Source organism: Sarcophilus harrisii, chromosome 2 (genome assembly GCF_902635505.1).
Source record: "Sarcophilus harrisii chromosome 2, mSarHar1.11, whole genome shotgun sequence".
Lineage (NCBI taxonomy): Eukaryota > Metazoa > Chordata > Mammalia > Dasyuromorphia > Dasyuridae > Sarcophilus > Sarcophilus harrisii.
In genome coordinates this window covers 547,441,297-547,456,593 of record NC_045427.1, presented here as the reverse complement: position 1 = coordinate 547,456,593, position 15,297 = coordinate 547,441,297, and the positions used below count along the sequence as shown (strand labels likewise).

General features: G+C 40.7%; 1 protein-coding gene across 4 annotated transcripts in view; it reads left to right on the top strand.

Moving 5' to 3' along the window:
* ANPEP (alanyl aminopeptidase, membrane) overlaps positions 1 to 15,297 on the top strand; it is a 54,013-nt gene that overhangs the window by 23,137 nt on the left and 15,579 nt on the right. For all 4 annotated transcript variants that reach the window (XM_031955594.1, XM_031955596.1, XM_031955595.1 and 1 more), the window contains exons 2-5: positions 10,954 to 11,833; positions 13,801 to 13,943; positions 14,364 to 14,494; positions 15,162 to 15,288. In XM_031955594.1, the coding sequence (XP_031811454.1) occupies positions 11,217 to 11,833; positions 13,801 to 13,943; positions 14,364 to 14,494; positions 15,162 to 15,288 (1,018 nt within the window). In that variant the 5' untranslated portion in view covers positions 10,954 to 11,216. The remainder of the gene's footprint in view (positions 1 to 10,953; positions 11,834 to 13,800; positions 13,944 to 14,363; positions 14,495 to 15,161; positions 15,289 to 15,297) is intronic.

The following is a 15,297-nucleotide window of genomic DNA, read 5'->3' as shown; positions in this document are numbered from 1 at the left end:
GAAACTGACACCACTGGAAGTAGTTTGTCATTACATATATTCAGAGGTTTCCATTCTGGATGGCATCTCCCTCCCTTCCTCCCTCCCTTCCCTTCTTCTTATCCTCCCTTCTTGTTTCTTCCCACCTCCCATTTGGTCAAACTGTATGTGTACTTTTGTATCTATGGAGAGACTGTACTTTAGGAATAAACATTCCCCCCCCCCCCCCCCCACTTCTCTTCACTCAAGAATATGAATTTGATCTTGTCCAAACCCACTGTAAAGAAACAACATCCTTCCATGGAAATAGCTAGAGTCAGGAGAATGAAGTTTGTGTCCTAACTCTGCCAATATGTGACACTGGCCAAGACAATACATCAATCTGTGCTATTCTATAAAGTGAAGGGGTTGAATAAGATATCTCTTCCCTTCCAGTCCTGGTACTCTGAAATAGGAAGTTACTACCCCCATTCCTATATACCAAATATGTTCTTTAAGAAATAGTGACCCTTGGAGTAAAAAATACAAAAGAATGTAAGTTGCTTGAGGATAGATTTTGTTGTTTCTGTCCATATTCCAAGTTTTTGGGAGGGGCGAGAGTGGGTAGGGGTGGTAGGGGGTAGCTATCCAGACCTATACTTTCACTGGCTAAAGAACTTTGGTGTGGGATTGCTGCCACTGGCACAAATGTGTACCACCATCAAACATTAGGGAATTGTCTCAAGATACTGGGAAATTTAAATGATTTATGAACAGTCTAAGTAGAATTTGCTAGAGATCCTTCCTCTATCCCTTATAATTTCCTTCGTCTTTCCTATTGTACGAAGCTGGTATGATTTGGAGAAGAAAACTACCTAGCTATTGCAGAATGTGAGAAACATATTATAGACCAATGGTCCTTTGGGGTGATATGATGATATGTAATTAGACTTTGGGACAGCTAGATACTATGACCACAAGACACCCTGAAAGCCAAATCTTTTAGTGTTCATTTTTCTGGGACAAGGAAACACACAGGATTATTGCACTATACATTAACCACCATATTATTTTGCTGTTGCAAAGATCCTATCTCTCTTCTCCCCACCCCAGTTAAATTCAACTCAACTAACATTTGTTAAGTGTTTATCATATATACAAAGGACTGGATTACTTTATCCCCACTAAGCTGAAAAGACCTGACTAAGGATTTTAACTAGCTATTAATGTTTCCTCCACCCTATTGCTTCACCCCTTTAATAAACTAGCCCATTGCTGCAATTACCTTATCCAAAGGATCAAGGTCCTTCTCTTCCTTCCCTTGCTACCAATCTATCTGCTTCCTCTTACCCCAAGAGTTCAGCTGTACAACCTTCTTTATGGTTCTAATGTTTGTTGGGGATCGAGGGATGAAGAAAAAAATATTGCTCAGGGAAGGTGAATTGGAGATCCCTGGTAACATAGCTGGGATTAAGGATAGGTTGCTGAGTAGGACATATTAAAATAATCACTAGAGCTCTGACATGGTGCCTATATACTAGGTATTTTGAAAATGTTATCTAGGAAATGGGTACTGTTATCCCCATTTTACAGTTGAGGAAACTGAAGGGAAAAGAGATTGATTAAATGATTTACCCAGCTAGTAAGGGTCAAGAGGCCACAGTTGAATTCAGATCTTCCTTAATTCAGGTCCAGTGCTCTATCCTCCGTACTACTTAACTATTTTCTTTTTTTCTTTTTTTGAGGCAATTGGGGGTAAGTGACTTGCCCACTTCATACAGGTAGGAAGTTTTAAGTGTCTGAGGCTAGATTTGAATTTAGGTCTTCCGGACTCCAAAACTGGTGTGCCATTTAGCTGCCTCTACCCATCTATTCTTAACACAACAAGATTGCATCAAGGACCACTTTTAATAAGGATAAAGATTGCTTATTTATTAAGCACCTAATAGATCAGGCACTGTCCTAGGTGCTGAGGATACAAAAACAACAGTCCCTTTCCTCCAGGAATTTGCCTTGCAATGAGCAGCCGCGGGAGCCTAGATACATAAATCCATGAAAAAGGCAGTTGGAAAGTAAAGAATCTAATTCCTTAGAGAATTAGGAAAAATTGCCTGTAGAAAGTGGCATGTTTAAGCTGGGCATTGAAAAGAACCAACGGTTCCAAGAGGCATGAATTAGAGAGAACATTCCTGGCACACGGGATTTATTTTTTACACCAAAAAGTTCTGTCCTATGAGGTTCATAAAACGTTTGTTTCTTGACTCAGCCTTGGAGTCTGTATCAGTAGAAAGAGATTCACTATGGGGGACAGCTAGATAACCCTATGAAGTCAGGAGGATCTGAGTTCAAATATTATTCTCAGACATTTAATACTTACTAGCTATATGACCTTAGACAAGTCACTTAACCCCAGTTGCCTCAGCAAAAAACAAAACAAAACAAAACAAAAAACCCTACTAATATTATAGTGAAGTTTCAAAGTCTAGGGTGGATAATTTGTGTGTATGGTGGGATGCAGGGAACTATTTTCATTTTCATTTTATTTTCTCAATTACATATAAATAAAAAAGTTTCTAATGTATTTTTTAAAATTTTGAGTTCCTAATTGTTTCCCTGCCTCTTGCTTTCCTTTCCCTTCCTTGAGAAGGCAAACAATTTAATATAAATAATGCATATGTAGTCAAGTAAAACATTTCCATAAAAGAGCAAGGTGTCTAAGGCATCTAATCACTGCCTATCTCTTTTCTGTCAACAAAAGAGGACCTGACAGATCCTAGGGCATCTTGGGATTAGTGGCAGCCAGGTAGTGCAGTGGATAAAGTACCAGTCTTGAAGTCAGGACCTGAGTTCAAATTTGGTCTCAAACATTTAACACTTCCTAGTTGTGTGACCCTGGGCAAGTCACTTAACACCCCCCCTCCCCCCCAAAAAAAGAACTGGGTCCCTAAAACTTTCCCCTTTCCCAGCTTCCTCTCCCCAATCCCTTCATCACTAAGCTTCTTCTGACCTTCATCCTATTTAGTTGTGGTGGAATGGGCTGGATGTTGGCTCTCTGAGGGACGCTCAGTTCTCACAGTACAAACATGTTTTTCTGAAACTCTCATAGGAAGTGCCCCACTGAGTTGGCCCACGGCCCCATCCTGACTCAGACTTTGGAGCTGAATGCAGGGAAACCATAACTGCTGCTTCCCATTCTTAAGTCAGCTTTCTCCACCCCCAGGTGACCACACCCATCTAGAGGTCTGATGGGCTATGTGTGGGTTTAATAAAAACCCTACATTCACTACCTTCTGCCTAATCAGCATCACTTCACCCAGAGCCCAAAAGATCTAGTCCATTTACACTGATCTTGCCTCTGTTCTCCAGCTTGAAGGCAGGGTAATGGACTTGGAGCCTAAGTGAGAAGCTGTGTGATTGAGCAAATCTTATTCTTTCTCAGCCTCTGTTCCTCATCTGTAAAATGGAAAAAAGTTGGACTTGATGGAATCCAGTGTCTCTCTAAATCTATCGGTTTATAATTTGATTTGTAGACATCAGATACTTTTAAGAATCTAAGTTTTGGATAAGTTAGGAAGCTTTGTTGAATCTTATTAGTGGATCTGTGACACAGTGGATGTTGGGATTGGAATGGGGTCTAGATAACTAGAATTTTGGGCTCACCTTAACATTTCTTGCTTATTCAACTTTGTGCCATTCTCCTGAGCCCAAGGATTTGCTTTAGAGGTATAGCAGAAAGAATACTGGTCTTCAAGTTAGAAGGAGTCTTGAGTTCAAATCCTGCCCCTGACATTTAGTAGTTTCATGATCTTGGGCAAGTCATTTGCTCAGTGACTTTAAGACTGTTCACCTATAGAAGATTAATTAATAAAACTAATAATATTAGTAATATTCATATCACAGGGTTGTTTGAGGACCAAATGAGAGGATTTTTTAAAAAAATATATAGCTTTTTATTTAGAAATTAAATGCATGGGTAATTTTATAGCATTGATAGTTGCCAAACCTTTTGTTCCAGTTTTTCCCCTCCTTTCCCCTCCCTCCTCCCCCAGATGGCAGGTTGACCAATACATATTAAATATATTAAAGTATAAATTAAATACAAAATTAAGTATACATGTCCAAACAGTTATTTTGCTGTACAAAAAGAATTGGACTCTGAAATATTGGACAATTAGCCTGCGAAGGAAATCAAAAATGCAGGTGGACAAAAATAGAGGGATTGGGAATCTATGTAGTGGTTCATAGTCATTTCCCAGAGTTCTTTCGCTGGGCGTAGCTGGTTCAGTTCATTACTGCTCCATTGGAAATGATTTGGTTGATCTCATTGCTGAGGATGGCCATGCCCATCAGAGTTGATCATCATATAGTATTGTTGTTGAAGTATATAATGATCTCCTGGTCCTGCTCATTTCACTCAGCATCAGTTCGTGTAAGTCTCTTCAGGCCTTTCTGAAATCATCTGCTGCTCATTTCTTACCGAACAATAATATTCCATGATAGTCATATACCACAATTTATTCAGCTATTCTCCAATTGATGGACATCCATTCAATTTCCAGTTTCTAGCCACTACAAAGAGGGCTGCCACAAACATTCGTGCACATACAGGTCCCTTTCCCTTCTTTCGTATCTCTTTGGGGTATAAGCCCAGTAGTAACACTGCTGAATCAAAGGGTATGCACAGTTTGATAACTTTTTAAGCATAGTTCCAAATTGTTGAGGATGTGTTTTTGAGTTGTTATATTACCATGTCTTATTTCAAACTCTGTACCATCTACTAGTATTTTGGTGGCAAAAGATTTGACCAGGAACAGTTTAGAATCATTTTTGGCGCATAAGGATTGCTACAGTGGATGTTCAGGGTACGCTGCTGATTAAGACTGAAATATTGTCACTGGTAGTCATGGGACATCCTGGTCTACCTAGCAGCCCACTTTTGGATGTTTCTCTCCCATCCTCACTCCCCTCACCCCCAACTTGACAATTTAGTGCTTCTCTGCCTTGTTACTACAGCCTCCTGGATCTGTGCTAGTATTAGGGTTATAGTAGGACCTAACCTTTTGTTCTTAAAGTTGCACTGATGCAGAGGTTTCTTTTTCTCTTTTCCTTTAATTTCAGGAAGACCTAATTGCTCCCTGGGGACTAGTTTCTAATCCCCATAGGCAATGAGTCATTTCTCTCCTCCTCCATCCTAGAGAAAACATTAGCCACTGCCTCCAAAACAGTGGGAAAACCTCCTGCACAGACAAAAGAGCAGAATTCACCCACAGAAAGGATAACTCATCTCAATGGATTTCTTAGGAGATTTTTGCCAGATTGAATTGGTGAGGGCATCAGGGTATACCTTTAGGTACCAGTTTGAAGCATACTAACCCCATTCCCAAATCGTAGAACTCCCTATTGTCATTTGCCATCCCTGTGAGGCAACATTCTTGCCGAGTCTGTGACCTTCTTTACTACATCACTGAGATCATACCTTCTGCCTTTTCTTTTATTCAGACAATGAGGACCTCTTGAGTAGTCCTCCTAGACTTTAGCCATTGACTTTGAGAATACCCTAGCCAAGATGGCTTGGATGATATGGGGAGCTGGAAAAAGCCCTGAGATTTGTAGCCTCAGGAACATAGTACAGCTATTATTTTGGCAGGGCTGACTAGCAGCTCAAAGTGCTACCAGAATGTGAAGATCTGAAAGTTAAATTCCCTCATAGCTCAGCTCCTAGAAGTCTTTGTGAGGGCAATTGAAGACTAATCCTGATGTCAAACAAGGAAACTGGCATGTTCCCTGTGTTTATTTTCCTTATTAACTTTTTTGCACATGTCTGATTGACTTCTAATTTAAGGAAGATTATTATGTTTTTAAAGATAGAGGGCTCTTAATCTTGTTTAAATACCTACCTCATTTTACAAGTGAGGGCCAAAGAGTTCATGTGACCCAGCAAATTAGAGGAAGAATTAGGCCTTCTAAAACTTTTTCCTCTTTATCCCACAGGGCCTCTCAAAGTCATCATAAACCTGCCTGATTGTTTTAGGCTGGATCTGTGATTTCATTGAGAACATATAGGTTACATGTAATAAGGAAATTTCTTTTCCCAGTGCATATGGGCAGCTTCTCTTTAGCTCAATCTTGGAATTGTCATAGGACGGACTTAAAGTTCAGTCTTCTTGATTCTGAGATTATCTCTGTATCCACTGTCATACTGCCACTCATATTATTAAATTATATATTTTTAAATGTATATAAAATATAATATGTATATCATATATGTATGTATATATATTTTACATATAAATACATATGAATAAAAATAAAAATTTTCCTGTCTTTAACCCTAGCACTGTCTCAGGAACATGGTCCAGATACTATTTTGATGGGGGTATATAAGTGTAACTGTGCCATCATTCACTATGCTGATAGCCAAGGGGCCTGTGGGCAACTCCAAAGTAGCCTAACTCCCCCCTGTAGCTGGAGGGTCTTTCTCTTAGATGACTTCCACTAATTGTTGTGTAGTAAAAGTTTGGAGTCAGATGTGGATGAAATGTCTCCCTACCCCTGGAAATTAATCAACAAGTATAATTAAGCATTTAGAATTTTCCATGTCTGGTCCTAGTGGTTGGGATGAAACAAATCCTGGCCTCCAAGAGTTCACCTGCTAATGAGAGACTGGTTAAATAATGTACATACAGAGTAGCTACAACAATATTGAAAGGATTTTCCCAGTTGTCTCAGCGGCTAATGCCTAATATTAATATTGTTGTTCAGTTGTATCTGACCCTTCCTGACCCCATTTAGGGTTTTCTTGGCAAAGACAGTGAGTAATTTGTTATTTTCTTCTCCAGCTCTTTTTTAGATGAGGAAATTGAGGCAAATAGGAATAAGAGATGCAGCTAGTTAAGTATCTGAGGGTGGATTTGAACACAGTTTTCCTGACTATAGGTACAGTATTCTATTGATAGTACCACCTAGCTGCTATAAGCATCTTAGAGAAAATATCCAAACATTCAAGACAGAAGGGACAGCTGATGTAAAGGCAAAAGAAATGGAAGATTGAGTGTAGTTTCTAAGAATAGCAAGTAGACCAATAGGGTCTAAAAGAAGGGGTTAGAATAGTTGCCCTCTATGATCTGTTCTAGTGTTGAATCCTATGACACTGATTGCCTCCCACTAAGGTGCTCTTTGGTGACCTTAAGGTGCGGCTGTTACCTTAAATTTGTGGAAATTTGATTGCCAAAGGGATCATTTGTACCTCAAGTGATTATCTTCTGAATGAGAATGGGCAGGAGATGGTAGAAGTCATGTACAAAAGGGGTCGTACCTTGCCCAAATCTTACTCAGATTTGGGATTTGAGATTCAATATCCCATCCAATTATCCATCTACATTTGGGCTCCCTAGTAAAGAAAAGACTTCACCTTTTCCTGGCTGACCTATATGGATCAGAGGTAGAGCTCAACAGAGCTAGAAGAATCATCAGCATTCATCAGGTTCCAATTTCTTCATATTGTAAATGTTTTATCAGCTCTCTCCTCACAGTCCCCTGGTGCCGGCAAGTTAGCTTCTCTCCCCTCCTGCCTCTATCCCAACCTTTTAGTGCCATTTATTCAATGGCATGCAGCCTGATTCTCCACTCCCTATTTCTCTGAAAGGCATACTCAAAGAGGGTTGGATAATTTGCTCCAAGGTTGCATGCTGAAAATAAGAATTAATTCCATACTCATGTTCCTTTTTGTCTTGTACTATCCCTGGACCTATCAAATTGGCCTGATGTTTTTTTTTCTTTCTTTCTAAATGCTATTCACCATTGTGTTTTGTATTTCCTTGGGATATGCTCTCCTTATCTCTACCTCTTAGAGTTTGCTGTATCTTTACTTTCTCATTCAGCTCAGATTCCACCGCTCCTCAAGGACTTTCCTACCCAAGACTTAACACTCTCCCTCTTGAAATGACTTTATCTGATTTTTACGGGTATATTTCACATTCTCAGCCCCTAGTCATACCTGGATCTATGATTTCCTTGGTGTTGGGAACCTGCAGGTGGGGAAATATTCTATGAATACAGTTTATATATATATATATCTTTGCAATTTAAGCATTAAGGAACCTCTCAGACCACTGGGTATTTAAATGACCTATCTAGGATCATTACAATTGGCATGTGTTGAAAGTGTCTCTTGAACCCCAGATCTTCCTGGCTTTGAGGTGCACTCTTCCAAGTAGACTCAGCTGCTTCTCTTACTAGGCATATAGCTAGTGCTTAATAAATGTTTGAATTGTCATTGATTTCTTACCTAGTCCTAATTTCTAATGTTCTTTTATTTATTTATTTATTTTTATTTAATAGCCTTTTATTTACAGGTTATATGCATGGGTAACTTTACAGCATTAACAATTGCCAAACCTCTTGTTCCAATTTTTCATCTCTTACCCCCCACCCCCTCCCCCAGATGGCAGGATGACCAGTAGATGTTAAATATATTAAAATATAAATTAGATACACAATAAGTATATATGACCAAACTGTTATTTTGCTGTACAAAAAGAATCAGACTCTGAAATATTATACAATTAGCCTGTGAAGGAAATCAAAAATGCAAGTGGGCATAAATATAGGGATTGGGAATTCAATGTAATGGTTTTTAGTCATCACCCAGAGTTCTTTCTCTGGCCGTAGCTGGTTCAGTTCATTACTGCTCCATTGGTCTAATGTTCTTTTGAGCCATTCTTTTCACCTTGAGCTATCCTTCCCTTATCCCTTACCTGAGTCCTAAATGCATGGGAAGTCTAAAACTTTTGGTTCAGTCCTAGATTCTCTGTAATCTTGGATTGCTTCAAAGTTATTTTACTTGAATTAGGTTTCATTGAGTAGAAAGGGCAAGGATGATGTCCTTTATGCAGGACTTGGACATCATTTGGTTAATGGATTGATAAATCTAGATGTGTCTATTTTTAAAAATCCATAGTGGGCAGCTAGATGGTGTAATAGAGCACCAGTCCTGGTATCCAGAGAACCTGAGGTCATATTTGAATTCAGACACATAACTAGCTGTGACCTTAGGCAACTCGCTTAGTCCCAATTGCCTCCCCTGCCAAAAAATAAAAATCCTTAGAGAAGGGATCCCCCAATGTTCTAATCGAGTGCTATGTCAGCAATGTGATCCTCTAGTTGAAAATGGGAATATGATCCCTGGATATAAATAGGAATGCATACAGCATATAGCAGTCACAAAGTAATTCTCCTGTGCTCAGAGTTGGCAAGTATTTTATGCGAGTTATATTTCCATTTGAAGGGTCTAGAATTAGAATGTTGGAGGAAGCATGATATAATGGAACGAATATTATATCAGGTATCAGGAGTCCTGGATTTGAATTGTCACCTTGACAGTTCTGAACTAAAATGGGAAGATTGCTAGCATTTATATACTGCTTTAAAATTTAAAGCACTTTACAAAATTTTTTCATTTGATTTGAGAATCAAATGAAAAAAATCCTGGGAAATAGGTGCTATTTCATTTTACAGCTGAGGAAATTGAGGCAGATAGGTTAAATGACTTGCCTAAGATCCCACAGGAAGCAAGTGTCTGAGACTGGATCTGGACTGTCAATATGCCTCCTAGCTGCCAAAGGCAAGAAGAATAGAACTGTGTAAACTGAAACTGTTCCCACAAAACCTAGTGGCAGGTAGGTGGTACAATGGATAGAACATTGAACTGGAAGCCTGGAAAACAAGTTCAAATCTGGCCTCAAAAACTTAGATAGCTAGGTGACCCTAGACAAATCATTTAACCACTGTCTGCCCCTACCTGTAAAATGGGGATAATAATACCATTTTACTCCCAGTATTGTTGAGAGGAGAATTCGATCATATTTGTGAAGCACTTTGCCAGCTTTAAAGTGCTATAGAAATGCTAGCTGTTAAGGTGATAATGAGGATGGTTGGATTACCTACCCCACAGGATTGTGAGCAAAAGCACATGGTAATATGCTTATAAACCTTACAGTGCTTATGTTTTTGTAAGCCTCAAAGCATTATATACAAAATGTGAGTTGTCATTATTAACAATCCCCAAGTCAATGGAGATTTAGAAAGTTTAGAGAATTCAGGAGGCCAACAAAGAAAAGAATTAAAACCCTCAAAGAGACACCTTCCTTCATTATGCCAAAAGAATGTATATTTGTTGGTTGGCTCAGGAAATGGAGTAGATATATCTCCATTCCCACCATAAGAAGAAGGGAATCACAGTCTTCATCTCCCCTCCCCTTACTTATAACTAAAACAAATCTCCAAAAAGCATTTGGGTTAGTTAGTAGCAAGAATTTTCTGAGCATAAGTTTTGTGAGGAAATTTTTATCAAAGAAAATTGTGGAATCTTTATTAAAATTAGACCCCAGATCACAGAATCAGGATCTGGAGAGGATCTTGGAAGTCTTGTAGTAGCGTAACCATTTCATTTTATAAATGAAGGAACTGGGGCTTAGGAGATAAAGCACAGGCACTTTGTTTTTGAATGCGGGTCCTTTCTCACCACAGGGCTCTTTTTGCTTTATGACTTGAAAAAGGGTTGATCATTTATCTTTCTAGGGTAATCTCTCCTAAAGCCTGAAAACTATTTAGATCCCTCTAAATAGTTAGATTCAGAGTAGAGAAGCTGGGTTTAAACTCCAGCTCTACTGGAGCTCTACTGGAGAAACATAATGACTATATGTTTCTTTGGGCAAGTGACAGTCTCTCTGCCTCAGTTTCTTTATTTGTAAAGGATGATAGTAGAACTAGATGACCTCAGGTCCTAGATACCCTTAACTCATTGTTCATCCTTTTTGCTACCAGACATTTCTTTCTTGTCCTAAGCAGCTTCTCTTTTGTTATAATTGAAAGCCATTTCCTCCTGGAGATCATTTAAAACCCTTGGTGACATTCTCCTTGCTGTGCTTCAAAACTCAGACAGCCCATTGGGGTGCTTTTTTCAGACTGTAACCTGACACTATTTGCTTTCAACAGGGCCTGTGTGCTGTTGACCAATCCCTTTGCCAATATCTCTTCTCTGGAGCCCTAGGGAAAGTGTGGACCTGAACCATTGAACGTGACCTTCGCCTGTCTCAGCCTTGGTTAATTTTTACCTCTTAATGCTGCTTGTGGTCCTCCCCTCACCCTGCTCTATAAAAGCCCAGGACAAGTGCTACAGATTTCTCTGAGAATTTTCCCCAGATCCCTCTTCTCCCATATCCAGTCCCCTTCACCTCTACCCCCACCCCTTTGCCATCATGGGAAAAGGCTTCTTCATCTCTAAGACGTTGGGCATCGTCGGCATTCTTTTTGCTATAACAGCTGTGGCAACCATCATCGCCCTGTCGGTGGTATACTCCCAGGAAAAAAACAAGAATTCAGCGGGACCAGAGGCGACCACTGCTACTCAGACCACTGCTACTCCGACCACTGTTACACCAGCCACCACGACTCCAGATCCAAACTTGCCCTGGAACAATTATCGACTGCCAAAGACTCTGATCCCTGAGAATTACAAAGTGACACTAAGACCCTATTTGACCAAAAATGATCAAGGTTTATATGTCTTTTTCGGTAACAGCACCGTTCGCTTCCTTTGTAAAGAGGCAACCAAGGTCATTATCATCCACAGTAAAAAACTCAATTATACAATGAAGGATGGCCACCATGTGAGTCTGAAGGGAGTAGGTGACTCCCAGCCCCCCCAGATTGATAAGACAGAGCTGGTGATACCAACCGACTATCTCGTTGTGCATCTGAAAAGTGACCTGAAGGCTGGCCATTACTATGAGATGGAGACCACTTTCGTTGGAGAGTTGGCTGATGATCTGGCTGGTTTTTATCGCAGTGAATATATGGAAGATGATAAAAACAAGTAAGAACTGGGGCCCAGCTGTGGTGAGGGTTTTTTTACGAGAAAGAGGAATTATGAGTTTGGGGTTCTGAAGAGCAAAGACCCAATAATAGCCATTATTCACAACAATGTAGTGGAAGTTCACCAAAGATGAGATACAAATTAGGAAGAGATCCCCCAGAAAAGAGGAGAAAAGAATCTTATGGTGTTTCCCATTGTGGAAACCAGTCAGTCTTTGTGGTTTGGGTCTAGTGAGCTTGTATTTCATGGAAAGGCTTTGTGGTGCTATGGAGTGATCATAGTATTGAGAGATAGAAGACCTGATTCTACTATTTCCTTAGCTATTTGACTTTAGGCTAGTCCTTTAATTTCTTTGAGAATCATTTTCATCTGTACAATGCAGATAATCAAGTTTGCCTTTGCTGTCTCACACGTGAATCGCAGATCAGGTACTGTTTTGCAATTAGTTTTACAGAACTAATGCCTGAGCCACTGAGATGTCAAGATGTTAAGACTAGCTTCGAGAACCACTTAACGTCTAAGTTACAAGCTAGTTTTTGTCAATTTGTAATAAAATTTGACCCCAAGGGATTGACTAGGAGTATAGCCTTAACCAAATGGGAAAGTAGGTATGGAATAATAATAAAATGAGTTTGTTTGCCATCCTACTATCCTCCTTGCCTCATACCATTACATCCTTGGAAGTAGCCTTGGATATGGCCTGGTAGCCTACCCCTTACAAAAAAGGTTCCAATTAGGATGGGTCTCAGATGTTTATCTGTGACAGCAACACTGTCCTAGGCAGTGTTGGGGAGAATGTGGGGGGGAGATCTGAATCAGCCTTACAATACCTCTCAAGGATCACAGAAAATTCAAAGGTTGACTCAAGGATTCTGAGCCTAGGGACTTAATTGAGCACCATTCATACCTATCATATAGAAATTCTAAACTTGTGCATTTGTCCTTGAATTAATCCAGTTTTTCTGAGGTCCTCTGGAAAGGTAATTGTAGGGATTGCTGAAGCAGTCGTACATATGTTCCTCATCTTCCCAGCCTGACCCATGGGTTGGTTTGTACCTAAACTCAGTGGTTTTTGCAAGGACTCCGAATCTATATCCTGCTTGTTTCTCTATTAACAGCTAATTGAGACAGCAGGCCAGCCCTTCTGTGGTTGCTCTGATACATAGAAGGTATTCTTTTAATAACAGCAAGGATTTACAAAGTCCTTTAAAGTTCACAAAGGGTTTCACATATGTTTGCTCCTTTGCTCCTCATAGCAACCCGATGGCCTATCCCCATTTTGCAGATAAGAAAACAGCCTGAAAAAGATTCAGGGACTTGACCAGGTTATACAACTAGAGACTGAGGCCAGTTTTGAACTCGGGTCTTCTTGACTTCAAGCCTGGCACTCTACCCAATGTGTTACCTTCCCTTTCTCTGGGTTCAGGCAGCCCTCAGGAGTTTGAAGTTTCTCTTCTCTTTTTCTTATTTGCAAAAAGAACATAATAATAAGATGCAGTATGGTACAATAGCAAAGATAGAGTCAAATGCTGGTACTTATTAGCAGTATGATTTTGACTTTCTGACTTCAGTCTTCTCATCTCTAAATGAGGGCTTTGGAGTTCCCTTGAGTCCTATAAAAGGTGCTACTATTCAGCTTGCAGCAGTGTTGTGAAGAATATGCTTTGAACAGTTTAAACAAGAACTGTTCTTGTTATTTTTGTGAACTTGCGAGTCAGAAGTACCCTGAATTACCAGAGGAGTTTAAGCCACGGCCAGCATTCCCATCTGGAGTGTTCTAGGCAGTAGAGTGGAGTACCTGCTTTGCTGGGTACAGTGCCTGGCACATAGTGGGTATTTAATATTTGTGGGTTTAATGTTCACTTAGGGAAGTGGATATTCTCAGTAGGCTTTCCCCTTGGTGATCAATTCTGTGGCCAAGGCAATCCATGATTGAGGGAGGGGCAATAACTCCAATCTTTGCTCAGGGTGGTGGCCACGACTCAGATGCAGGCAGCTGATGCCCGCAAATCCTTCCCATGCTTTGACGAGCCAGCCATGAAGGCTACCTTCGACATCACCCTGATTCACCCCTCCGACCACAAAGCCATCTCCAACATGCCTATCATATGTAAGTAAGCCAGAATGGTGCTCAGAGTATTCTTCCCTCCAGCTTGCTGCCCCTGGGCTTGGGGACATCCCGCTGGAACATAGCTTGTGGAAGGGGCAGGGCTGGAGTCAGGGGAAGGGGTAGGTTTCTGAAGACATGCTGACTGCGGGTTCAATGGTGCCCAAAAAGGGAGGCAAAATCTGACTGTTGCTTCAAAGGAGTCTGGGAAGGAAAAGGGCTGGAGAGAGGGCAGTACCTACAGTAGCATCCTGGGAGGCAGTTGATCAGTGTTCACCTGGGGCAACGTTCCATTCTCCCCATGCTCGTTACAGGCTCTGGGTCAGTGATAATTCTCGATAAACTGTTGGTGTTGGAGGAATTGGGAACTATCAGAGGCAGAGACAGATACAGACTCTTATTGACCTTTTCATTTGTGTTCAGCTACTGATGATAAAATAGAAAATGGTTGGACCGTCACTCATTTTAACACCACCCCGAAGATGTCCACTTATCTCTTGGCTTATATTGTCTGCCAGTTTAATGAAGTGCAGAAATTGGAGCAGAATATACAGGTATAACATTCAAGACCTAGTCTGGGGCAGTTTTCTCTATTAGACCCTTCTCCAATGTTCAGAACGGTCCCTTCCAGCCTCCCTACTCTACCATTCCCCTCTCCCCATTTCCCCTAGTGGTTCAGGGAATGTGAGGGGGACAAGGAAGTTCTTTAAACTTCCAATTTTGTTAGTTTCTTAGTCTTGATAAGGTCCAGAAGAGTAAAGTGTTTAAGCACAGTAAGATCTGGACTAGAATTCCAAGTCTCCTCATTTCTAGCCCAATATTAATACCTACATCTCAAACCCAATCTCAGAACATGTCAGGAGGCTGCTGGGAAAGAGCAGAGACAGAAGGAAGTGGGCATGTTAAAATCTTATGCCCTTCTTTCCAGCACCCCAGATCTCCTACATATCCACGCCCCCTTTTCCATCACTCACCTGTTTCTTTCTGCCCCTCTGCTGCCTCATCCCTTCAGGCCCTCGGAAGTCTTCTCAGGGCCAGAGTTGCCCTCCACTGCTTCCTGGCCTCTAGAAAAAGAGAAAAAAAAATCAGAGGCTTGACTGAAAACAGCATAAATAAATGGCAATTTAGTAAAAGATACTGGCCCTATCCCTCTCTCCTGGTTCTGGCGGTGGTCTGGGTGATTTTGTTTTTCATTCTTCAGATGGGTCTCTTTCTTTACAGATCAGAATCTGGGCCCGTCCCAAAGCGATCGCGGCAGGACATGGAAATTATGCTTTGAATGTCACAGGTCCCATCCTGAAATTTTTTGAGGGTCATTATAACACATCCTATCCATTGCCCAAGTCTGGTGAGTAGG